Source organism: Triturus cristatus, chromosome 6 (genome assembly GCF_964204655.1).
Source record: "Triturus cristatus chromosome 6, aTriCri1.1, whole genome shotgun sequence".
Lineage (NCBI taxonomy): Eukaryota > Metazoa > Chordata > Amphibia > Caudata > Salamandridae > Triturus > Triturus cristatus.
In genome coordinates, this window is record NC_140589.1 from 772,368,089 (window position 1) to 772,394,144 (window position 26,056).

The 26,056-nt window shown below is 43.0% G+C and overlaps 1 protein-coding gene across 10 annotated transcripts in view; it reads right to left on the reverse strand.

Annotated features, from left to right (window-relative positions):
• Window positions 1-26,056, reverse strand: part of LOC146817850 (amine sulfotransferase-like) — a 600,799-nt gene that overhangs the window by 180,591 nt on the left and 394,152 nt on the right. For all 10 annotated transcript variants that reach the window (XM_085611324.1, XM_085611327.1, XM_085611325.1 and 7 more), the window contains one exon: window positions 13,824-13,950. In XM_085611324.1, the coding sequence (XP_085467450.1) occupies window positions 13,824-13,950 (127 nt within the window). The remainder of the gene's footprint in view (window positions 1-13,823; window positions 13,951-26,056) is intronic.

The following is a 26,056-nucleotide window of genomic DNA, read 5'->3' on the forward strand; positions in this document are numbered from 1 at the left end:
CAGTACAGAGATGTATAATGTACAGTCCGTCACAATAGCAATGGAGTATACAAAATGTCAACATGAAGGTTTGCCTGCCAGATTTAAATGTGGGCGAAGCTTCAGTTTGGCCATTGCAGAGACTACTCTGTCTCCTCTGTGGCCAAGCTTCTCCTGTGGAGTATGGACCATTGGAGGAAAAGCTACATCTCGTGCAGCCCAATTTCAATGGATGGATATGTAAGGGGTGATTAATATATCGGCATTATATGTACTCTGTCATAACAGCGACGGAGTATACATAGCGCCAACATGAAGTTCCACTCGCCCTATTTAGATGGGCTGACATGAAGTCATTTTTTACTGCTTCTTACCTGGTGGTAAGGAACAGTAAACACAATATAATGCACCAGGGCCGGACTGGCCGTAGAGGGCACCGGGCATTTTCCTGTTGTGCCGCCAGGGTGGGGGTCGGTTTTGGACCCTGGGGGGCTGTTTCTTCTACCAGGGGCCGGCAATCTTGGCCCCCTGTAACAGAATCGGCCGAAAGCAGCCCTAGCAAAGTGCTTAGCTGCACACCCTCCTTCCTCCCACCGGGGGCCGGCCGAGCAGTTTGCCAGGGCCGGTTTCGGTTCCCAGTCCGGCCCTGCCCCCCAGCATGGGAGAACACTCCTATGGCAAGGGGAGAATTATAATTTTCTTTACAAAAAGAAAATCCTGTTTCAGGATTTTGTGTTTGTAAGACAAATAAATTACTCTGTGCTACAGGGCAGAGTCCTGCTGATGCGGCACTTTAGCAAAGAGTAAAATGCATCCACAGGAACCTCTGTGAAGGCAGTTCCTGGCAATTCTTATATAAATGACCACCTGCTTGGTGTTAATTTATTAATTAAATAGACGGTCCCTCCGTCATAGGGTCAGAGTAATTTATTCCATCTCCATGGCGGACCGGTGGGCCGGCTGCCTATATCTAAATCATCCCCTAAGTCAGAAGGTAAAATCTTTGATCAGAACCTGGTTGGCATATCTGAACCATGCTCCATCGTGTTCAGCCTCAAATGAAGCTTAGGTTGCGGTTTCAGTGACCATTGACTATCATTTGCAATTTGTGTGTTTTGGGTGCTATTTCAACTTAAAAATTTCTATCTACAGTTCCCGTTCTTGGATTTTTGTTATTTTGGTCTCATTTTCTTTATTCAATTTTACTACATTTTTCTAATTCTGTCTGACATTTTCATACTTTAGCATTTTTACTTTAGAACTGCAAACATATTTTACACATTGTCCTAAGCTAATCTTGTCTGGTCTGTGCCATAGCAACCTGAGGGTTGACCTCAGGTTAATTTGGTGACTTTGAGGATTAAACCTGACAATGATTGTGATTATTCCTTAAGTCACCCACCCCAAATAATAATAATATTTATAATAATAATAATTATAATCCATTTTCTTACAGAAGGATTTGAAGTGAATCTGGATGCTATGGATGGAGAACCTTTTGTTTCCATTAATTAATGTTAACTACTCAAGTTCACAAAATTTTAAAACTTTTGTGTAGGAAGGAATTGACTGTGAGGGAAGGCAATGGTGATGCCTTGAAAGGGGATTTGACAATTTTTAAAATGTTATCCTAGAAAAATGTGGTTTTAGTATATCTAAGTCTTTAATGGATACATGCCCTTTGTGACATTAAAGGGGAAAATGATCAGAGACTTGCTGACCGAGAAAAGGAGTAGGAAAATGTTACCACAGCTTTTGCTGTCAACCAGAAGGTCTACAGTGTGGAAGGCATTTGCTAGCACCAGAGATACAATAATTCCTGCCACCTGCGTGAGGGAAATCCTGCAATCTGACAAAAAAGAAGAGTAGGCTTTGCAAGGTGGTCAGTTTGAGCAGTGGGAAGCCTAAGGCTTGAAATTAGGGTCAGACGATAACATTAGTACCAGTAAAGAGCATGTTCACCCAAAATGAATCTTTGTCCTGAAATATAAGATATTTATTGTTACCCAACTCAGTGATACTCATTGTATTAAGTTCAAGAGGATGAAAGGTTAAGTGGAGCTGCTGCAATTCAAACCTGTGCAATCTGAGCCACCAGACCTGGCTGGAAAAGAAAAAACAGAGATACAGAAAACAAAGGGTATTTCTGGTGTGGGAGTAAGGCATATTTAGGAAATTATATGAGCTGTCATAGGTAGTTGGTGGCATGTCTCAGTTGCAATAAAAAAGGCCATTTTGTTTCAAGTTGAAGAACAATGAAAAGAAGATAATCAATATGTTAGCAGCTGTAAGCAAACAATTTGGTTTAGGAAGATGAAGTAAAGGAGAAAGATGGTTATTTTTTGATCATGAAAGTGAGGAAGTGAAAAGAACTATATTATAATATCAAAGTGTGAAATTTTGAGGTTCATGTGATAACATATTTGTATTCCAGGGGCACCTTCCTGTACAAAAACCAATCCTTAGAGGCATATTCCTTTCTAAGTGTGCTGCAGAAGGCAGCACACATGGAAAGAGGAAGTAATGAGGAGTAAATAAGATATTTCTCCTTGTTGCACCTCTTTTAAGTAGGCTCACTATTTTGGCACAAACTCAGATTTACAAGTCTTTGTAGACCTGTGTTTGCATCAAAATGCATGGATTGATGCAAAGGAACGACTACGCTTCACCCAAATAATGCCCACTCGATGCAAAGTATTGCAATGTATTTACTAAACCCTGAAAAGTCACATAAATAGACTTTAAGTGGCTTAGTAAATGCCAAAATGGATTTTGCATTGGGGATGTCCCTTAAAAGTGACTTAATTGTGATGCAATATCTTAATAAATCTGGGCCTAGATTCTTATCACTCAGAACAGGTTGTATGCTTCAGTGAGGTGAGCTATGTGGCTGACAAAAGAGGGAGGACACGTTTATGTGATGGTGTCTACTGAAAAGTTAGGGAATTTTAAAGGTATTATCACTAGCACTGTACTGAAGGAAGTGCCCAGGTCCTGTGCTAACATGGTGTGAAAGGTACCCATAGGGCTGAGGGAGGAAAGAGATGCATCTCTATTAGTCCAACATGTCATACAAAATGAATATCTAACCTGCACATATCAAAGCTTTGGAGATTAGTGCTTACAGACAGACACACACAAACCCACACACAATCTGTACAATTAGAAAGATTTCCAGCAAAATGGCACTGTTGGTAAAGCATAAATGAATGAATACTGAGTAATTCATATACACTGTGAAGCAACTCATTATATGTAATGGTAACTGTAAGAAATTGGGTTATTACTTGTGCAGTATGTGAGTCCTGTGCAAGTAATTGGTCCACAATTGTCTCCTTACTGGGAATCAAATACCCGATTGTAGCACTTGACTCTCACAGGAGGGACTAACCAGAGCAGTCCAGGCCTACTCAGGGGAGGTGGTGTGGACTAGTAAACTTCATCCACTGGCATGCAACAACAGCCAACAAATCATTTTCCAGTCAGTGCATTTTCTTTGTAAATTTACGTTTATCACACACATACACACACACACACACACACTACTAAATACCATGCATTAACTCACAAATATATACATAAGGTTAAATGAAATACCTTTGGAGACATTCTTGAATCACATTTCACCCCTAGTGATTCGAACACCATAATCACAATACCCCCACAATACAAGATATAGCATCACATAATAAGGGGGTGTCATAATAAGTAAAGCAGGCGTATTGGCTTTGTCAAGTGGTCACCACATCAATATATAAAGAAAGCCTATTGGCTTTGTCAAGGGGTCCCCACATTGAACTATAAGGCAAGCCTGTTCGCTTTTCCAAGGGATCCCCACATTAAAATATAAGAGAACCCTATTGGATATGTCAAGGGATTACTTCATTGAAATATAAGGACATAATCAGATAATAGGATTCACCATTAAAACCAACAGATTCAGTAAAATGTCTAAATGCATTCACTATCAATGAGCATTGCACTGTTCATCAACACAGTTGTCAATAAAACTTTAAATAAACCATGAAAAGTCACAATTCCATGTGCCTAGAGTCTTTCTTTATACTCATGAGCCTAAACGAAACACAGCCATACCACTGACCACTAGGAGTCACTGCACTCCCAAGATGTGAGGCAAAAGCTACAGCCTGAGGGAGTATCCTGAAATAATGCACATCTTTCCAGGGGGTAATGTCATCAATGGCCCTAGCAACTTAGGGTGAATTTTGAACTGTCTTTTGAAGAGAGGTGCTGAACTCTGCAGCACCCACAATGCTGGAAAATAATTGGTTGTACCCCTGCATCTCCTTGGGGCAAAACGAAGAACAATAAACAACATGCCAACTAGCCCGCACAGAGAATTATGGGCCACTCCAGGTCAGAGAGAGAACATTTTAGTAGTGGCTCATTTTCTTTGTTGCTGTTTTCTTGTCACTTTTTTATTTTAGATGGGTCCCACCCGGGGCACCCATATCTGTGTACATCATAGAGAGAAATGGGCGAACTCCAAGGGCCTCACCACCTCAGACAGCTTCCAGATACATTCCTCATAAGAAAATAAGCCGTTATCACAGTTTCCAACTCCCTCATCTGGCCTGAGCAAGCAATGTCTTAAATGACTCCCACCTTGGCTGTGAGCAAATGCAGCATAGTTTTGGCTTCCACCAAAGGCAAGAGCAGAGTGGAGGTCTTCTCTTATGGGGGCTTAGCCCCCGCAGACACTGACAAAGGCGCAGGTAATGCACGTGCCTTTGGCCTCTGCTACTGTGTCCCAGGCGATGGGGTCCCTGGGACATTTCCACTTCACATTAGGCCCTTAGGATATGGGTTTCCTAGGTCCAAATTAGCCTCTGGGAAGGGTATTGACACACACACCCTCTGCCCACAAAACAATTAATTAAAGTTGGGGTGACCACCAGGCAATATTAGGAAAGTACATCCTGGCACCTTCTCCTTTTCTCCTTCCTGGAGCTCATCTGCTGCTGGTGGAGGGTTCTTGTGTAGCCCCTCTGCTACTAGCCAGCCGAGCACCCTCCTGCCCACAAGACCCAGAGCATCCTGACTGAGTTGCAGGGCACTTGATGCATCTGTGGAGTGCAAATATTTCCCCATCTGGTCCTAAAGGGGCCAAAGCCACAGGCTTGTCTAGTGTTGGGATGAGCTGGAGACAGAGTCCTTAGGAAGGAATCAAGTGGATTCTCCTTCCAGTTGTCCATAATTCTTCTGTTACTGCTTTCCAGGTCTAGGTTCTTGTTCTCAGTCTCCCCCTTGTGCAGGGGTTAATAATACGGGTAGGTGGAGTTTTAATTAGGGGTGGGCGGAATTTGCGAAGTTGACTTTTGCAAATTATCGCAAAATTGCTCAAAATCTCCGCGAGCACGCGGAACTTTCCCAAAGATGCAGAGGTTGCTTTTCTTGCCATCTTGCTCCCGATGCTTATTTCCTGTTCCTGGGTCGAATTATGTGTTTGTCATCGCAAACTCTCATCGGATAGCGTGACCGGCTACCAACAATCCAACATCTCGTGGCGTTCGCGAACGGATAGGAAAACTTGTGGGCGACCAAGCGCTCGAGAATGCATTTTTAAAGCGCAAGCAAGAAAAATATGTTTCGCGGCAGAGTGCGAACGTTTTGAAATTTTTGCGCTTTCCGCGGAACGTGAAAATGTCAATATATCGCATATTCCGCGAGCGGAACGAAATTTACCGACCAGGCCTAGTTTTAATTCCGCTGGCAGAATTGGAGGAATTTGGTAATTCCTTGTTAGTCTTGTAACACAGAATTACTGATTAGATTCTGCCACTCCTTCTGCAAAATATATCTGCAGTGGTTTTTAATTTAACTGCGCTGGAAGAGGGAGAAGTCCCTCTGTGTTTAAAAACCAATGCAGATAAAGTTTAATCTGGAGTGGTTTTTAAAAATAGAGGGACTGCACCCTCTTTCAGACCTTTTTAAACCACTGCACAGCAGTGTATATGCCTCGGTGCACTTACATAAGTATGTAAGGGCACTGAGTGTTATACACTGCAGTGCATACCCCTCGGTGCCTTACATAAGTATGTAAGGGCACCCAGGGGTATGCACTGTGGTGTATACCTGTAAGTGTCCTTACATATTTATGTAAGGGCACTGAGGGGTATGCACTGCACTGTAGTGTATATCCCTCAGTACCCTTACATAAGTATGTAAGGGTCTGAGTGGTATGCACTGGATTGGATACCCCTTGGTACTCTTACATACTTATGTAAGGGCACCGAGGGGTATGCACTGCCCTGCAGCGCAGCCCATACCCTTTTGTACCCTACATAAGTATGCAAGGGCGCTGAGGTAGAGAGACTCACTCCTAGTAATGGTCTCAAAGTCAGGTGATCAAAAGCAAAAAATGTGGGCACACCCATTTTACTAAATGCTCCAGCTGAAACTACAAGAAGAACTAGCCATTGCTCATGTTTACTCTTGCCTAGTCAGCACTTACAAGTGACAACAGGATCTGACCGGACACACCATTTGCCAGTTGTCCGCTGCAACAGATGTCTTATACTGGCATCTGACACTAAGACCACCCACGAAGCCCAACCAGCAGGATAACTCCCTCCACAGGAAACCTAGACTGCGCAAAAACCTCTTTGCTTCTAGTTCAGATGCATCTAAGAGACCAAGCACCTACATTGCCTGAGCGGATGTATGCCCATCCTTGCTCTGAGTCACGCAACACTTTTCCTGGCAACAGCTCACTGACTCGGTACTGATGCCATCAACACAGACAGGTCTGAAACTGCCCCACGGGTCACTGACTGTTTCCTTTGGAGAATACACAATCCAATACCCTCACTTATCTGGGTCACTACACTCAAGATGCAGCTACAGGCCTCTCACAGGATCTAGGACCCTCACCTACAGCAGTTACACTGGGGTCTATAGCTGCCACTACCCTTGAGGAATGACTGCCTTCTGTAAAGAAAAAACAAGCCACTCAGAAATCCGGGTGATGCTAAAATCACTCACCTCCACACTGGTGGTGTCAGGAGAGCTGAGGTCTCCTGTCTGGCAAACCTACAGCAGACTCCCATAAGGCAGCTCCACATGGGAACCACTCTGGAAACTTAGATCCTCCTACACTACATGTTACCAAGCTTCATTCCCCTACCCCAGGGACCTTCAAACTCCTCTGGGTCATAGAAAGGCTCAGGTCTCCCACAGGAGAACCAGAATTCCTTTCCTCTTGGAAGCTCTCCCCACGGGTTGTCGGCCTACAGAGTCTTAGGAACGCTAATGTCACCCCAAGGAAGAACTGGCTTCCTCTCCTCTCAGCAGCTCCACCCATGTGAACCACCCAGGAACCTAGATCCCCTTGTACTCCAGGAGACCAGGATTCATGTTTCCCATCATAGGACCTCTCAAAGCCCTCTCAGTCTTAGGAAGACTGATGTTCCCCGAGCGAACCAACCCAGAACACTAGATACCCCTGTCCTCTGTGGGAACAGTGTCCATGCCCCCAATCAAAGGATTTTCATGCCTATAGGATAAATTAGGAGTGCCTATGGGCATTCATCCTCAAATTGATAGACAAATTGATAGACAAATAATGCATCTGTTGGACTTAGCCCTATCTGAAGGGTCATCCCCAAACTTTGTGGCTTCACCACTTCAGTTTTTTTAAACAGTTGTTGTTGGTGTTTAGAACTTTGTGCACTTTACCACTGCACCCCTTAGGTAGGCTCTAAACATCCCATAAGGCAGCTTGCAGTGAATTTTAAAAGTTTGACGCATACTTTTAAGTTTTACATGTCCTGGTGGTGAAAAAACTCCTCAATTCATTTTCACTACTGTGAGTCCTACCTCTCTCATATGATAACATTGGGTTACCTTTTTATAGTTAATAAGTGAAATCTTTTGTTTGGGAACAGGCAGCGATGTCATGTTTGGTCTCTAAAGAATTGACATTTATAATCCTCTTAAATGGTAAAGCAGGTTTTAAATTCACAATTCTGAAAATGTCACTTTTAGAAAGTTGTCATTTTCTAGTCCTAACCATTTTGTGGCCGTATCCTGGGTCATATGACTGGGTGAAGTTGGCAGCTGGCCTTTGTGTATTTCTCCCAGACAGTGAGACAAATGAGCACTAGATGTTGTCAGGCTGGCCCATACTGACAGGATGTTAAGGGCATAGCTTTTCTCTGCCCCCAAAGACATTTCAAAGGGGCTGCTTCAGCACACTCAAAAATAACTTGACTCCAGACTATTATAACCCCAGACTCCTTAGACCCAGGAATGGGGGAAGGGAATGTTGGGGGAAGCCTAGAAGCTTCTCCTACTTTAAAGCTGGCACCAGGTAGAAATATTGGACACTGATGCCAACTCTTCAGTACACTCCTTGACCTGTGGACACTAGAGAAGAAGGACTTCCCTGTTGCCTGAGGCCACCCCTGCTCTCCAAGAAGGAAACTGGACCTCCTGTTCATTACAAGCTACCTGAGTGAATCCAAGGGTCAGCTTGCAGACCTGCTCTGAACTGCAGGCACAGAAGAAGCTCCAGAGTCCTCTCTGAAACTGTTCAGCTGACCTGCTACAACTGGACCTGCAGCTGGACCTACCTGAGCCCTGCTATAGTGAGTCCCACTGTTAATATCCGTGAATACGAATAAATGCAATGTAGATGCACGCCATAAAATGTGCTTGCAGAACAATGTCGATACCAGTAGAAACAAAATCAATGTCTGCCATAATCTTTGAACGCATTAAAATGTTGATACCAGTAGAAACAATGTCAATGTATGTCACTATCTATACATGCACAACAATGTCAAAATCAGTAAAGAAAATATTGGTGTACGCTATGACAACTGTAAGCACAATACTGAGGATGTCGGTAAAATCATATCAATGATCGCCATGTTAATTGTACACATTTTAAAAAACTGATATTATTGCTGTTGGATACCCCCAAGGTGACCTCCCCATCAACCCTGAGTCACAGAAACCGGACAGACAGGCCCTGCGACCCAAACCCAAGCCTATCACAGGTGGGGTTATACTTAGCCCAAAGACAAGTCGCGCACCCAGGGAAAACCCTGATCGATCCCTCCACTAGGCAGTTACACCACAAACAGGTCTAAGGAAATTGATCCCAATAAAACACGTTTGGCCAAAGGCACGCCTTCCCAAAATATCACAAAGATAGATGCCACATAAAGTTAGGAACACTCAGGCAATCAGTACACTGTATACACACCACAAGTAGTTATCACATGCTGGACACATACATTCTGGCCCACACTAGCTTTCCCCGAGGTAAAGAGCCACCTGTGTCCCCCTTATCAGATGGTTGCACTTATTGTTTATGACTAGGCCAAGAATGCCAGGTCAGTTTATTGTACCTCACGAATGGTATAAATTGTAGAGGGAGAGACTTTCTCTCAGACGCTACTCTGTCGATACTCTCCAAGCCACTACATTTAACTAAACCAACTAGTTCCTGTTTTGTCAAACGCCTCGTCTTTTCATTTTTTTAAGGTCATTTCTTATCCGAGCAACGCCTCATCACTAAGAGGAACCTCTCCAGGTCCTGGGCCCTTGACTGGCATCAGAGTGCACTTATCTGAAGAAAAGTGAGAAATCTTGAGGTTTTGAGCAATTTGTGACTGCGAACGGGCCCGTTCTTCCAGCCTGTGACGACCGCCAATGTAAAGCACCCGACTCTTCTCGCTACAGTGACTGCCAGCAACAATAGGCATAGCAAGGCCTGCACTTTGCACTAAGGCATCGGCAGCTCATGGAGATCGCTAACACGAAGCTCCCAGCAATGACAATCGAGGACACATGGCAGGATCTTTGCGCTACAGTCACAACCATCCACGATGCCTGGCCTGCTTTTCGCAGGACATCAGCGACCATCTGGGACGCACCGTGCTCCTCACGGCCTCCCCATCCCAAATTGGACTCTTCACACAGGACTTTGAGAAGGTCACTTTTTCAGTGGGACTAAACTGGTCTGTATCTGACCTGTGCTCCATTGGGGTCAGGCTCAACTTGTGACTTCCCCCTGTCAAGAATGGCCAAATGACTGCAAAGCTTTAATACGATATTTTAACCTAAATCTTTGAAATTGCATATCTCTGGTTCTACTAATTGGATTTTTTGTCATTTTGGTCTCAATTTATTAATCAAGTTTTACTCTATTTTTCAGAATAGTCTTGGATTTTTCCTGTGCTGTGTTTACCCTTTATTACTGATGGTCTACTAAATAAATAATTTACACATTGCCTCTAAGTTAAGCCTGACTAGTTTTGTGCCAAGCAACCAGAATGTAGACACAAGTTAATTTAGCGACTTACATGTTTCCTCCTTACAATGATTGTGGTTGTTGCTTGAGAAGTGTTAACACCCCCCCAACCAATAACCCAATTTCTCATAGAACTCTTCAGAATTCTGCCAGGCAAAGTCCTCTTCAGCTTGCCCTTCTGACAACTCAGAGCGACAGTCCCAGTAAGACGTGTCTAGCACTATCCCAGGCTTATGCACACGATCCTTTCACTCAACACAGGCTCCACCTGGCCACCTGGTAGTGACACAGCAGGCATACCCTAATTCTGCACCATCACACTGGGGGATGCACTACCAGGCAAATCACTGGCAGGAAGACCTCAGTCACAGTTCTCCCGGTGCTGCTGCATCACTCTTGGTCCTGTCTTCTTGATTTTTTCCCCCAATTTTTTGAGTGCCTTCTCTTTGTTTTTCCCTTGTTTTCACTGCTTCCGCCATGCTTTTCCATCCTTTATTTGAGTGTATTCTCCTTGTTCTCTCCTCATTTTCACTGCTCTCTCCTTGCTTTTCCCTATTTTTCTCTGCTTTCTTCTGCTTTTTGAGGGCCTTCGCCTTGCTTTTCCATTGTTTTTTTTGCTTTCTCATTCCATTTCCCATTTTTTGAGTATCTTCCCTCTCTATCACTGCTTTCTCCTTGTTTTTCCATCATTGTCGCTTCCGTCTGCCGGCCATTTCTTCCTGCTCCCGCCTGTCTCCTCCCACCACCTCCCAGCAGCCCTCCCAGTAGCTACTTAATGGAGGCTGCAACTTAACCCTATTGAGCAGGCCCAAGGCCTAGCTCTCCCTGTGCTACTACATCGATATTGCTCCTGTCGTTTCCTTGCTTTCTTCCCCTATCTTTGGGAGCCTTTTCCTTGCTTTCCCCTCATTTTCACTGCTTTGTCTTTGCTTTTTCCCCGATTTCTTGAGTGTTTTCACTACTTTCTCCTCACTTTTTCCCCTTGCTGTTTTAGTTCCCCCCCTTGCTTTTCCCTCTTTTTCACTGCATCCACCTTGCTTATTCCCCCATTTCTTGAATCCCTTCTTGTTTTTCCCGCACTTTAACTGTTTTTGCCATGCTATCCCCCTGTTTTTTTAAGCACATTCTTATCCTTTGCCTTCATTTTCACTGCTTTCTCCTTGCTTTTTCCTGTTTATTTGAGTGCCTTCTCCTTGATTTTCCCTCACTTACCACTGCTTTCTCCTGCTTATTCCCCTGTTTTTTTAGTGGCTTCTCCTTGCGTTTCCCCTGTTTTCACTGCTTTCACCTTGCTCCCCCCAATTTTTTGAGTGCCTTGTCTTTCCTTTTTTTTCATTTTCACTGCTTTCTCTTTGCGTTCTCCCCCATTTTTTGAATACCTACTCCTTGCTTTTCCATCGTTTTCATGCCTTTCTCCTTGTTTTTCCCTCATTGCGACTGAATGAACAGATCACCACTATGCAGTTAGCAACTCAAGCGCCTTGAAACTCTCATGGGTGATTTGCTGCGCTTTATAAATCCTTTTATTGATTGAATGATTAAAGCCAGTATTTCACGGGGCCTCACGGCTGGTACACCTAAGTACACAGGGCAGTAATTCCCTAAGGCAGGGCCTCAGCAGCTCAGAGCAACAATTCCTTACAGGCGAATTTTCCTGCCTTCATCTTGGGGTCTGACCCCACAGTACCTATCTTATTGGACTCTAGGTTGGGCATTGCCACAGCCGCTACCTGAAGTTCAGATAACACAGTCTTTAGGATGACATCCTTTACCGTACTTGGCCAGTTATCCCTAGGAGGGCATCAAGGGACTTTTCCTTCCAGTGTCCATATTTTTGCTGTCACCATCTTCCAGGTCGAGGGTCTTGTTCTCTGTCTCTGCCTTATGCAGGAGTGTGTAAGTATGGGTGGAAAATTCTAAAAGCCAGGCATCCCTGGCCAATCCTAGGATGCCACATCTTTCCTCCACCCCTTTCCCATCCCTCCTGCATAGCATTCAGGGACAATCCAATATGGCACCTTCAAGTTTTCTATGTGAGAGCTCGCTGTCAGATACCTTTACTTTAAGACTTCAAAGAGGAGCTCCTCCTGTGTTGGCTCCAAATGTCTGGGCTTCCTTTTTTATTCAGTGGAAATAGAATCTCCCAACCTCGGTGCAGTATGAAAGTTAGTTAACAGATGCAGATTTTCAACCCCACCCCTTCCTTCCTATCTCACTGATAATTGCTCCTCTTGTGTGGGGTGGGCTTTGTTTCCTCTACTGGGGAGCAGAGTAATTAACTTGGTCCATCAGGGGATAAACCTGATTATGACCTGAGCCAAAGAAATATGATTTTTTTTATGGCACTTAAAATATAAACATATGTTATTGGGACTTGCATATTTAAACTTGGTGTGTATGTTTCACCCTAATTTGACAACTTGCTGGACTGTTAAGACGTAAGGGGAGCACAACTGCCCTTTTAAGCAGATTTTACCTTTGTGTGTAATACAGTGAAGCACTACAGATTCACCAATAAACTCTTCTTACCTATCTATGAATATCCACTAATACTATAAGGACAACCGAGGTCCGCACCTACCCTGACAAGGTCGCTTATGCTCCAGGTTACCTGTGCACAACTACTGGGTTGTGTACAATGGTGGTCTCACAAATTCAGCCTCCACATGTGTGTACACGATGTGTATATATGTTCACGTGTAACCATCTCAGTCCCCCTTACCTGAGCTGCCCTGCAATGGCAATATTTTAAAAGGCAGACAATGGCGGTAAACACACTCATTCCATTTACTGTAGGTGAGACACAGGGAGGAAGACTCACTCACGGTAAAATAAAAAAACTGGGTCATCAAAAGAAAAACATCGACATCTACTAAATGGACGGAACTCATTGTGCTATAGTAACTTAGCCCCAAGACAATGACTCCATGTATATTTTGCAAGAACACTGGCTGAGCAAATAATGTCAGACAATATTTCTGGCAGCTATTGGTTGCAGAAGTAAGAATTCGTAAATGAGGGATAATAATAATGGATGTTAACTGTTGAACCCCCCCCCCCCCTTTGCTAGGCACACTCTAAATATGTCAATAATTGGTGACAGTAATGGTATTACTTCTAAAATTGCCATTATTTTAACAGTAGAGGACTCAACCGGGAGCTAAGTTCCTAATTGCCCTATCCAAAAATGTACGTAGTGTGCTATCTAATATTTTGAATGGTGACATAAACATGTGTAGTGAAAAATAAGGAACATGTCCCAAAACACTTCCCATGTTTGTGAGTCTCTTCTTGTCACCATCTATCCATTTAATCTCTATTGGAAGACCGATCATGCTTCTATGATTCTGTGATAACCCATTGTTTTTAGAAACTGCATTATTAGCTTGAAAACAGCTTTTTATGCCTTTTTCCATATATTTTTTTGATTGAAGCTTAGGCTATGGTCAAAGTGGAGAATAGGTACATTAGGGCCCATTAAATCGTCATATCTAATCAATTCTGAGGCAAAAGCTGGTAATCAAAAAATGCATACTATCATGGGAAGAATATGAAAAATTACCATTTCCTGCAAGAAAACGATCCATGGTATCTTCAAAAGAATGAAGTTCATCCATTGCAACCAGTATTTTGCTAAAATGATGAAGGGAATTCATTACATCCTTTGGATTTCTGTGTATATAAATGACCTGTTAAAATAAACATAGTATTAGCTGTGTACACGTACTTCTAAAAATATGCATTTTTAAATGTGCAATTAGTGAAAATAAATGCCCTTTCTTCGTCGGAAATACCTACAAATAGTTTTAGCTGTTGGCAGAGGTCATGAGATGAAGCAATCAGAAATCCACAGCAATGACTTGGGGTATTCACACTTCACCTGTTGGTTGCTTAGGCTCAGCCCCCCCTTAAGTAATTACATGGTGAAAGTGGCATTCACATTTTGGGTCAGCCCACTTCAGGATTTTAACTTTACCTTATGAGCATAGCTTTTAGTTGGACTAGTTCAGCTAAATAGTACTTCCCTTCCAATGAATGGATGGGGAAGCATCCATGTAATGCCACAAGGCACCCCCTCTTCTACCCTCACTCTACACTTACTATTACTCCTCCGACTTCTACCTCTACTACTAACCATACATCCCCTACCACCCCATGCCTTACCCTACTCCTACATTTATCTTCATACCTGTCCATAATTGTAGTCCTACATTCCCTGCTTCCTTTGCCACAAGCATATTTCTACGCCTACCCCTACATCCACTACTGTGCTCACTTCTCCTCCCATCTTCACTCCTACTGCTACAATTATTACTCATGCATATATATATATATATATATATACTTTCACATGCCTTTCTTTATTTTTACCCTTATGTCTACTTTCAGCTTTCTCCTACACTCAGTCATATCCCTACTCCTACTTTTACTTCAATGCATGGCAACCTTTCCACCTGCTCGTACTTCTATTCCTAATCCTCCTTATTTGTACCTTACTCCTACTCTTAAACCAGTACACACCCACTTCCACTTCTCCCATCTACTTACCCTTACCCTTCCTCTTACTCCAACTATTATTGCTATTCTTCTACTTTGCATTGTGCTTCTACTTACTCCTATCTGACATCTTCCCTTTCTAATCCTACTTCTAGTCTTGTGCTTATATTTTTTAGAACAAATTCACAAATGTAAAACCTCAAGCAAAAACCTTTGCTTGATTGGTATGTTTTTATCTTTTTAGCAATCCACAAAGAAAAAGTATATATTTTGACTTAGTATTACAAGTGGCACAACCACATGTCAGCAGCTATGCCCTCACACCAATGTTAGATATTTCAAATGCTAGACAGCACTCTGTGCAATCTCAATCATATGCTTTTGTAGTTTCTCTGAAAAAATTTCACCAACTCACTACCTGCACTATTGGTGATCAGCCAACATTAAGGACTGTCCAAACCAGGGCCGGACTGGCTACCGGACTTTCCTTAATAAACAATGCAAAACAAATGCTTTTATATTTTGTTTTGCATTGTTCATTTGGAAGCGCCTGCAGCTCCACAGCAACAAAACTGGCCCCCTGCCTCAGTGAACCTGGACCCCACCCTGCCACCCCAGCTAAAAACGCCTGATAGTCAGTCTGGCCCTGTTTGTAAACATAACTATGCTGACAACCCCATCCTACCACATGCCAATGAGCCAAAAAATCTATATCACTCTTTCTCTCTCATTCATAGTACATTCAGTGTAGGAGCCAATGGATGATAATACTTAAGGAAAGGCTGATAGGGTATTGCAGAAGACAGCCAGCATCATGACTACACACAACACTGTGTCACTTTAGAAGACTATTGGGTCATGCAGGATGACTGATCTTTCACTACGTCACTGCCAGTCACCACTGATGCTTGTCACACCACCTCCACCACCCAAACTGAAGATACCCCAGATAAATTTGCAGACCCAAACTCAAACCTGTGTGATACCAGAGTTAATTTTCTCTGGAATTTCATGGAAAAGTATTCCTTGGCGAGCAATGGGCCTCTCCCATACAGCGCTTACCACATCGTACCTATCCTAAGATGAGCCAGCCCCATACTATTTAACAAGGTAACCATGTGAGAGAACCATTTTTCACAGGTAAGTTTCTTGGAGAAGGGCACCTCTTTCAAAGAATTACTTGTTTGACTAGCAGGACTCCATGTGGTGTGATAATCTATAACATTGAGGGATTGACATGATCCATGAATGTCTCCCCGTTGACCCTTAACAACAAACTGCAAAGCTACACCTGTGCCATGGGGACACCTAACAAACTCAGGCAGATCCAGAAGTGGTTCCTGTAGGAGACACAGAAATTGTAGCATAAACATCTCAGATTGGGGAAGAAGGACATAATAGGTGTCTTTATGAAGCTCTGCAGCTCATTCGAACCATTGCCAATCGTCCATCTGTCAATGCAGCTGGCCAAACTCATGCCCTTGGTCCATATGGTAGACAACATCTATCTACACGGACACCTGCTTCCAGTAAAAACTTGATGCAACTCCATCCTAGGACCTGTATTGGATAGTCAGGGATGTGGTTGCTCTTCTCCCCCTTTGAGTGGACGCCAGTCCCCTCCACCTTACGCACCACTCACAATCACATTCTTTCACAATACACTCCACCCAAGCATGTATGTGTTACTTTCAGCAACATGCAAATATGTAAAGTTGCCTATCTGTACTACCTAACACAGTAAATGATTTCCACGTCGATGTGGCATGAGCTAAATTGCATTGAAAACATCTCATTATACGCACACACATTAACTACAACACTTTTCTATGAGCAGGTACTCTCACCCAAGAGGCATACAAGGAAAACACAAAGTATAAATACATTTAAAAAAGATCAAAAAATAGTATGAGGCGGGAGGAGATAGATCATGAAATTTGGGATACTGAGTGACTGGATAAATATAAAAACAAAGATCCATAAAATTTGAAAATTGATACATCCATGCTTTCTAACATTGACTCCTTCACGCAGAAAGGTTATAAGGGAATTAATATATAGACATTTCCTTGATTGGATTAACTAACAATAAAATAGATTCAAACCACCTCGATTGGAATGCCGTTTCTACGTCCTCACCGGGAAGACCTCAAGTACATGCTGCAATTATTTGTCTTTGCCTGCCATTACGCGTTTCAGCCGAACAAGCGGCCTTGATCACATGACACAGCTCAGTATTTTCTTCCACTTTTTAAAGTGCTAGTGCTTACAACAAATCATAGAAATAGAAAGTGGAGAGATCTTGCCATTATAATACATGCATGAATGCTTGTTATACATTATGGAAAAAAACATAGTCAAAGGTTGAATTCATTTATGTAAAATACTATAATGTTTACAACCTATATATAGATCTATATGAATATATTTCAATTTTATCAAACCATGAAAGAAATTTATACCGGCATAACTGCTTGTAATTAAAAAGAGCTCCCATTTCTAACCATGAATATAAAATTGTCTTGAATAATTCTAAAAGTGCCCCTACTGTGAATAAGAAATAAAGAAATGAAAAGAAACATTTTTTTACTTAAAGAATAAAAACGTTTTTGGGATATGATGATGATAAATATCCTAAAGTACATGTCCCATATGTCACTAAATCTAAGAGGAATGACGTCAGAAGAGTTTAATTGATGAATAGATACTCATATAAAAATACTGGGGCAAAAACTATCTCAGAATATAAACAATTCAATTTTCCTTTGTGTATGTTTTGCTTCCACATACTAGGTGTAGGTATCCTTACCACACCTATTGTCTCCAATGACGTTTTTTATATCAGTTTAAAGTGACTGTGCTACAGTACGTAATTGCCAAATGAAGGGGCAATTTTTGCATAAATGCCCTAAAATTGCCAGAGATTGCTGAGGATTCTAGATATTGAAATGTGCAAATTTAGGCATGAAAATTAGATTAACCTTAATAGGTCAAGTACAAAAGGGATCTATAGAGTTCTTTTACAAAAGTCATAATACAATAAATATCAAAATTCATCATATAAAACCTGATTTCATAAAATTGGAATTAAAACCACTATAGTGAAAACTATGGGGCAGATTTATGTTCACTGGCGCATCCCTGCAAATCAGCATGGATGCGCCAGGGAAGATGCGTCACGAAAGTTTACCCTTGCGCCACAATAGATCCGCCGCATTTACAATGCAGCGCATCGTGGCGCAAGGATAAACAGATGCGTGACGCATCTGATGGCGGAAGGTTGGCGCATTGCTGGAGTTGCGTCGCAAGCGCGACGCAGCTCCAGCAAGGCTCGGGGGTGCCCTATTGTTACAATGCTGTGTCAATCCTTACGCCTGCTTCAAGCAGGCGCAGGGTTTTGACGCAGCATGGCCGGAAAAGTGACTGAGTGAAATCTTGTAGATTTCACTCAGCCACTTTTCGGAGGCGTTCCTGCGCCGGAACGCCTCCCCCTGTGCAGGTACGCCCACATGTGGCGCAAGCTTTACAACGTGACGCATCTCCCTAGATGCGTCACGTTGTAAATGGGGCACAACATGGCGCAGGGTTTACGCCGCCGCTGCATCACAAAAGTGACGCAACGGTGGCGTAAAAGTGGCGCAAGTCCGTTATAAATCTGCCCCTATGTGCCTAAGACCAATCCATAAAACCAAACTAATATAAAAAATATCCATAAATAAGTATAAAATCCCTTTAAAATGTGTAACCAACTTACATTATAAAGGCTAAAAGTACCTGAAAATAATCTCAGTTTGTGAACGACTATGTACTGAAAGTGACCTTGGATAATGTTATCTTATGGGAGGAATATCACCCAATTTAAAGAAAGGTGTGAAGATCTTCTGTGTTATTGAGACCGGACGGATATTTCGAATCATACTCGAGTATATAACTCGTTTAAAGGCGCCTCAATTTGACCTCTCTATCTCCTCCTCTTTTTGTAATGGGAATGGCTTCAATAACATAATATTTAAGATGCCTGGGGTTGCTATCATGTACACTTTGGAAATGTCTGGCAACCGGGTAATTTTGATCCTTGTTAGTTATTGCCCGGATATGTTGCAGGATACGCTCATGGACAGCTAATTTGGTACTTCCTATATATTTAAGGTGACAACTGCATTCTAAAACGTAAACAGAAAATTCTGTTTTACATGTTAAATGTTGTTTAATTTCTCTCACTTTAGCGGAGAAAGCAGTTATATAGGTTTTTACATTTGTACCAAATTGGCAGGCTTTACATGCTAAACATTTAAAAAACCTTCCTTGTTGTTAGCCACATATCCTTACGACATTCCTCTTGACTGTTACTGACTAGCATATTGCCCATGCTCATAGTTTTTCTGAATGTGATAGATGGATTAGAAGGCATCTGGCTACCTATTACCGGATCATCTTGGATAAAGTGCCAGTTGCGTCTTACTATACTTCTCAGTTGTTTCTCCTGCCTGGAATATGTTAAAATAAGTCTAACAGGTTGTGGGGAATCTATGTTGTCATCCCACCGTCTTTTTCCCCGCAGGGAATCACAACGCGGTCGTTACAACGACCGCGTTGTGATTCCGCATACCATTACTCCGCAAGTCGGAACAACGACTTGCGGAGGGGGGGCGCTGGATGTTGGAATAGTATAATTTACTATTCCAACTCCAGTCAGTGTGGACACTAGGGAAGGTGTTGGATTTTAAATCCAACACCTCCCCCCCTCCGCAAGTCGTTGTTCCGACTTGCGGAGTAATGGTATGCGGAATCACAACGTGGTCGTTTTAACGACCGGGTTGTGATTCCCTGCGGGGAAAATGTTTTGTGGTAAATGTTGTTTACCGGTTGTGGGGTTTCGACTGTCTCTCCTTGAGGGATTTTGGCCTTGTAGGTTAACAAATCCTCTCTGGCCTTCACCCATGATCTTTTAATGGCGGAATCTACAGTCTCCGTCCTATAACCCCTTGCTAAAAACCTTGCACGACTTTCTGCCTGTTTGGTCTCCACATCTTCCTGTTGACTGCATATGCGTCAAATGCGCAACATCCCCCCACACGGAATGCTCTTTATTAAATGGGGCGCATGGGCACTGGACGCATGCAGTACTGTATTTCCAGCAGCGGGCTTCCCAAAGAGAGTTGTAGTTAAGACATTATTTTCCACTAAAACTTGAACATCTAAAAAGGTCACTGTATATTTGCTAATGGTTGAAGTAAATTTAAGATTAAAATCATTGTGGTTGATCTCAACAATAAATTTCATGGCACTTTCCTCACTCCCTCGCCATACAATAAAAGATCATCGATAAAACGTAACCAGGAAATAATCTTTGTAGCATAAAAATCTTCATATTTCCGCATGAGGACCAGTTCTTCCCACCAGCCCAAAAACAAACAGGCATAACTGGGGGAGAAACTGGCCCCCATCGCTGCACCCTGAATTTGTTGGTACATCTGGCCATTGAAAAGAAATAAATTGTTTTCCAAACAAAAGAGCAGCATTTCTAGTAACATTCTTGTATGCTGTGCATACATCATAGGTCTAATACATAAGAAATACTCAACAGCCCATAGACCATCCTTGTTCCTGATACATGTGTACAAGGAGCACACATCAAGTGTTATGAGCAGGAGCTCCGAGTTCCAATTCATATATATATATATATATATATATATATATATATATATATATATATATATATATATATATATATATATATATATATATATATATACATCGAAAGCCGTTCACCCGCCGCTTGACGACCTTTTCCAAACGATGGAGCACGGACCACAGAATTGTTGCTGGTAAGTTTTATTCTGTTAACATACTGCAGCTTTAATGCGTTTGTGTCCCGTGGGACCTTGATCACATGACTATATATATATATATATTCACTGAAAAAACCATAGGTTTCAGGGGCGTTATAGTTAGATGGACTTTTCACTCGTACAAAACCATTGAAATTCCCCCGTTATAGTTAGTTCAGCTAACTATAACTCGCGCGCCCGCAATGCACTGCTGATGACGTCACATATTACATCACTCATGACATGGTCAGTGACATCACTCATGACATCACTGATGACATCTCAAATGACATCACTGATGACATCACTGATGACATCATCCAGTGAATGTGTGTTATTCTGAAAATTAAATATGTTTTATATATGTATATCTCAAGGTCGATGGAAGAATAAATGGGTATATAAGTGTCTAAATGGATGATTTGTTTTTGAAAAATTGATTGTGTAACTGACTGATTAAGTGTATCATAGTGAATACATGGCTTAGTGAGTGATGTTTAAATATGTAAATATCTGTATCAGTCTCTCACTTTGTGTATAAGTGACTGCATGGGTTGGTGAGTAGCTACATGGGTGTCTATATAGGTTATTAGTTGGTTTTTTGAGTATCAGTCTGAGTGTCTGCATGGTTCGGTGGGGGTATTATGTAGTGCATAGGTGCATGAATGAGTGACTCACTTTTTGTATGTGTTGAACACAGTATGTGTGCAGGACTGTATGGGTGGATGAGTGTGTGTATGGGTGTGTTAGTGAGTGAATGACTGTCTCAATAGTGTCTTTATGAGTAACTACATATGTTTTAAACTAGTATATGTGACTATTGGTGTGTATATGTGAGTATATGTGAGAGTGAGAGATTGAAAGAGTTCCTGTATGAATAAGTATGTGTTTCTATAAGTGATTGTTTAAAAGACTAAGTATGTGTAAGTTTCCGTAGAAGTAAGTGTGGTGGTGTGTGTATAACTGTATATGCAAGTAAATGTATGTTTGATTCTTTATTAGCATGAGTGACTATGTGTGTGAGTAACTCTATGGATGAGTGGCATTGTGTAACAGGATGTATAGGTGTATGAGTACATATGATGAGTGAGTACATGTATGAGTGACTGTATTGGACTGTTGGTGAATGAGTGGATGTGTATGTGGATCTTAGAATTACTGAAGAGGTTGTTGTAACTGGTATTGGTATGTCCATTGTTTTGAAAATTTTAGTCTCTATTTTTGAATGTGTGTATCAAAGGTTATATTAGGGTGAGAGGAGGTCTGCCACTCTATCACAAGGATGATGTCATCAGTGATGTCATTTGAGATGTCATCAGTGATGTAATGAGTGATGTCACTGACCATGTCATGAGTGATGTAATATGTGACGTCATCAGCAGTGCATTGCGGGCGCGCGAGTTATAGTTAGCTGAACTAACTATAACGGGGGAATTTCAATGGTTTTGTACAAGTGAAAAGTCCAGCTAACTATAACACCCCTGAAACCTATGGTTTTTTCAGTGAATTTCTGAGGTTTTTTAAATGCTAATTCCTAACTATAACATGCCTGAAACCTATGGTTTTTTCTGTTAATTTCAAAGGTTTTTTAAATGCTAATTTCTAACTATGCCTACAGAGATAGGACATGTTAAGAAAGAAGAAAAAATGCACAGAAAGAAACAAAAGAAGTGCAGAAAGAAGCAACAGAAGTCCTCAAATACGAAGATAAGTGCAGGAAGAAGGATAACGTGCAGAAAGAACAAAAAGAAGAGCAGAAAGAAGCCTTGTTGCAAAATCATCCTGTACCCTCAACTTTTTCAGACGGATACTGGTGGTAACTGAGTCTGACTAACCAGTCCTAGAGCCAGTGCTATGTTAAAAGACACTTAGAATACAGTGAAAACACCTACATACACTAGGGAACATTATGCGTTGGGGTCCCCCTGTGATTAGCCTTACCTCCTCTATAAGCCCCTAGTATATAATAGGGCATGGAGATTAAAACTACCTCTTAAAACAGGCCACAGGGCGTTTTTGCACACGTTAACTCAGGCCCCGTCCCCTCCTTTCACCATTGTGTAAACACGCCCTGTGTCCGTTTTTAGTTGGGAGATTAAGTTCATTTGAGTCCTGAGGGTCCCTAGGGTCCAACTAGCCCACTAGGTACCTCCAGTAAGTGCCACAGAGCTGCGTTGCAGAGAGGTGTAAAAAGTGGCACGGCCTGGACCACCTCTCTGCAATGCAGCTCAGTGGCGCTTACTGGAAGCACTTGGTGGGCTAGTTAGCCCCCAGGGGCCCTCAGTATTGAAGGGAAATTATATCCCCAATTTAAAACGTGCCATGGTGCGTGTTTGCACACGTCACCTCAGGCCCCGTCCCCTCCCTTCACCACTGTGTAAACGCGCCCTGTGGCTGTTCTAAGTTGAGAGATTAAGTCCCCTTGAATCCTAAGGGTCCCTAGGGTCACACTAGACCACTAGGTACCTCCAGTAAGCGCCACAGAGCTGCGTTGCAGAGAGGTGTAAAAAGGGGCTTGGCCTCAGAACACCTGTCTGCAGCGCAGCTCCCTGGCGCATACTGGAGATGCCTGTTGGGGGCGCGTTTGCAGAGTGCTGCATGGAGGGGGCATGGCCTCCGGCACGATGCCAGTCTTTTATTTATTTTATTTTTTTAAGAAGGGGGGCTGTGTGGTTCCCCTTCTTATTCTAATTTATTGGCCCTGATGACCCCATCCCCCAGGGCCTGTCTCCTAATTATATTTTTTTGACCCCAATCCCCAGGGCCGGCCACTGTTTTTTATTATTTTTAAAAAATATATATTTATAGACACACCTAGGACATGCTGGACAAACCGTACGTACCTATCACCATGACGATTTGCGTGATATTCATTAAAAGGCGACTATGCATGCAATTAATCCACGTGGAATGTATTTACACCACTAGTGAAGCTCTGACATGTCTGATGCTCTACCGTGCCTAATCCCGGTAGACACCCTTGACGTTTATTTATACAAACATGGGTAGCTATTGACGGGCACATTTAATACACATGCACACCAAGCCATTCAAAGGGGATTCGACAAAAATTCGACCAAAACTATGCAAGAAACCCCCCTCACAGTTAATAAAACACACATCCACTGCCGGATGTGTAATACTTTTTATTTTACTCTCTGGAAAGGGGACGAACATCACTTGCGAGTCACAGCGCACTCCTGACAGAGCCCAATGCTGTGTTACACCCACCATTGCCTGCCGAGTGCCACACACCTCTGTATTGTATTCCACTAGCTAGTGCATATGCTATGACACTCTCTAGCCCATGTGCACTGTAACACCACCCCGTGAAAATGTCATGCCACACTTGTCTTCGCACGGGTTATATTGCCCCATCTAACGTGCCTTCCTCGATGCCTATGTTATAACGCACAGTGCTATGCCATACATATTACAATTTGGGATCCATATCTTTGTCACAGTGCATATGCAACGTTACACTCCCCAGCACATATTTTATATTACAACTTTAGAGACTAGTTAGGTTACACAACACTGCCCTGTGCATATTACACTCTAAGGCGCATATCGCATAGCACGCGCTAGTGCCTGTGCTATCTCGCGCTCTCCAATGAATCTGTCATTGCGCACAGTGTATTGCATATTATATTTCACGCCTGGTTCATCTTATATCACACTTTTTGGTGCATAGTTTATACCATACACTATATCTAGTTTTCATTTTCAATCGTGCTCTCAGGACTATGTTCTATATAACACTGTGTTCACCTACCCTTTTCACGGGCATTACATTTTGCGATAGGGGGTGGAGGGTCAGGGGGTGTTTTTGCCAAGTGAGCCCGGAGTCACAGTCACTAACGTCTTCTTCTTCCTGAATAAAAGTGAGATTATGCTGCATACTTGTTCATATTTTAAGTAGTTTGCACAGACAAAATGTTTTAAAAACAATAAAGTTTCTAATACCCGCCTTCTCTGAACAGTTAGCTTGCTGCCCCATCCCCCTCCTCCCTATCCTCTGTTGTGTGAATCCATGGACTAGCCTCCTCCCTCCTGCCATGCATGGTCTGATGTGCTGCCACTGCCCTCAATTTAGTATGATGTACCAGTCCACTCCTCCTGCCCTCCATTGCCCAATTCTATGCCCCATCATTGACCTCCTGCTTAAACTCTGTGCTTAGCTTGCTGCCCCTATTCTCCTTCCCCCTGCCCTCCGATGTCTTTGTGCATGCCCCTGCTCCATCCTTTTTGCCCACCATGTCCCATGGACCTGCCACTCCTATCTACTCTGAGTGTTCTGTTGAGCTGCCACTCCCCTCCCACCTGCCTAGCATTGTCAGATGACTGTAACCTGTCCCTGCCACCTCTACCCTGCCTGTCCACATGCCATGCCTCTATCCTCTTCCTCCTGTCCTACATGGTCCATTGTACTGCCACACCCTTCTGCCCTCCCTGGTCTGTTGTGCTGCAACTGCTCCTCCTGCCTGCCCCGTGTGGTCTGTTGTGAGGCCCCTTCCCCTGAACTTTCTTGTCTGTGCACAGGTCCTGACCCTCCCTTCCATCCTCCATCGTCCTTTGTGCATGCCCCTGCACCCTCCTTCTTGCCCATCATAGCCATTGTGCTGCCACTAACCCTCCCACTTGCCATGCATGGTCTTCTGTCCTGCCATGGCCCCTCCCACCTTCCCTGTGTGGTCAGTTAGCTGCCCCTGACCCCCTCCCACCTTCCCTCCATGGTCTGTGTGTATGCCATCACAGTCTCACTGTTGCTCTTCATGTTGTGTCTTGCTTCTAGTGCCCATCCTGCCTGACCTCCATGGCCATCTTGCTGCTCCTGCCCTGCCCCCTTGCCCCCAGCCCTCTGTTTACATGTGCAGACCCCTACTCCCTCCCTCCTGGCTTGTCTGTTCCATTGTAATGCCCCTGATCCGTCCCTCCTGCCCTTTATGGTCTGTTATGCTGCAGCCTTCTCTCCTGTCTGTCCATTATGGTCAGCTAGCTACCATTGCCTCTTGCCCCTCTGTTCTCTGTTGTCCATGTGCATGGTCCTGTCCCCTCCCTCTTGCTTTCTATGGATTGTTGTGCTGCACTCCCGTCCTGCATGCACTGTGTGGTGTATTGTGCTGCTGCAAACCCTGATGCCTGCCCTGCAGGGTCAGTTTGGTGCACCTCTCCATGTCTCTCCTGTCCTCTGTTATCCAAGTCCATGTCCCTATCCCATTTCCTTCCATGATCCAATGTACCATACTTGCGAACATTTTGAACTTGGTAAGAGGGAGATTTTGAAAAAAAACTGGGGTATTGATTTTCCCCTTTGAGTTACATTGAAAAAGAGGATATTGTAGACAGGAGACAGATCAAATAAAGCCCATTTGAGCTTAAAAACATTGGACGTTTCCTGGCTGAATCGGGTCTGTTGGCATGTATGGTTGTACTACCATTGCCTCTTCCTTCTGCCCACAATGGT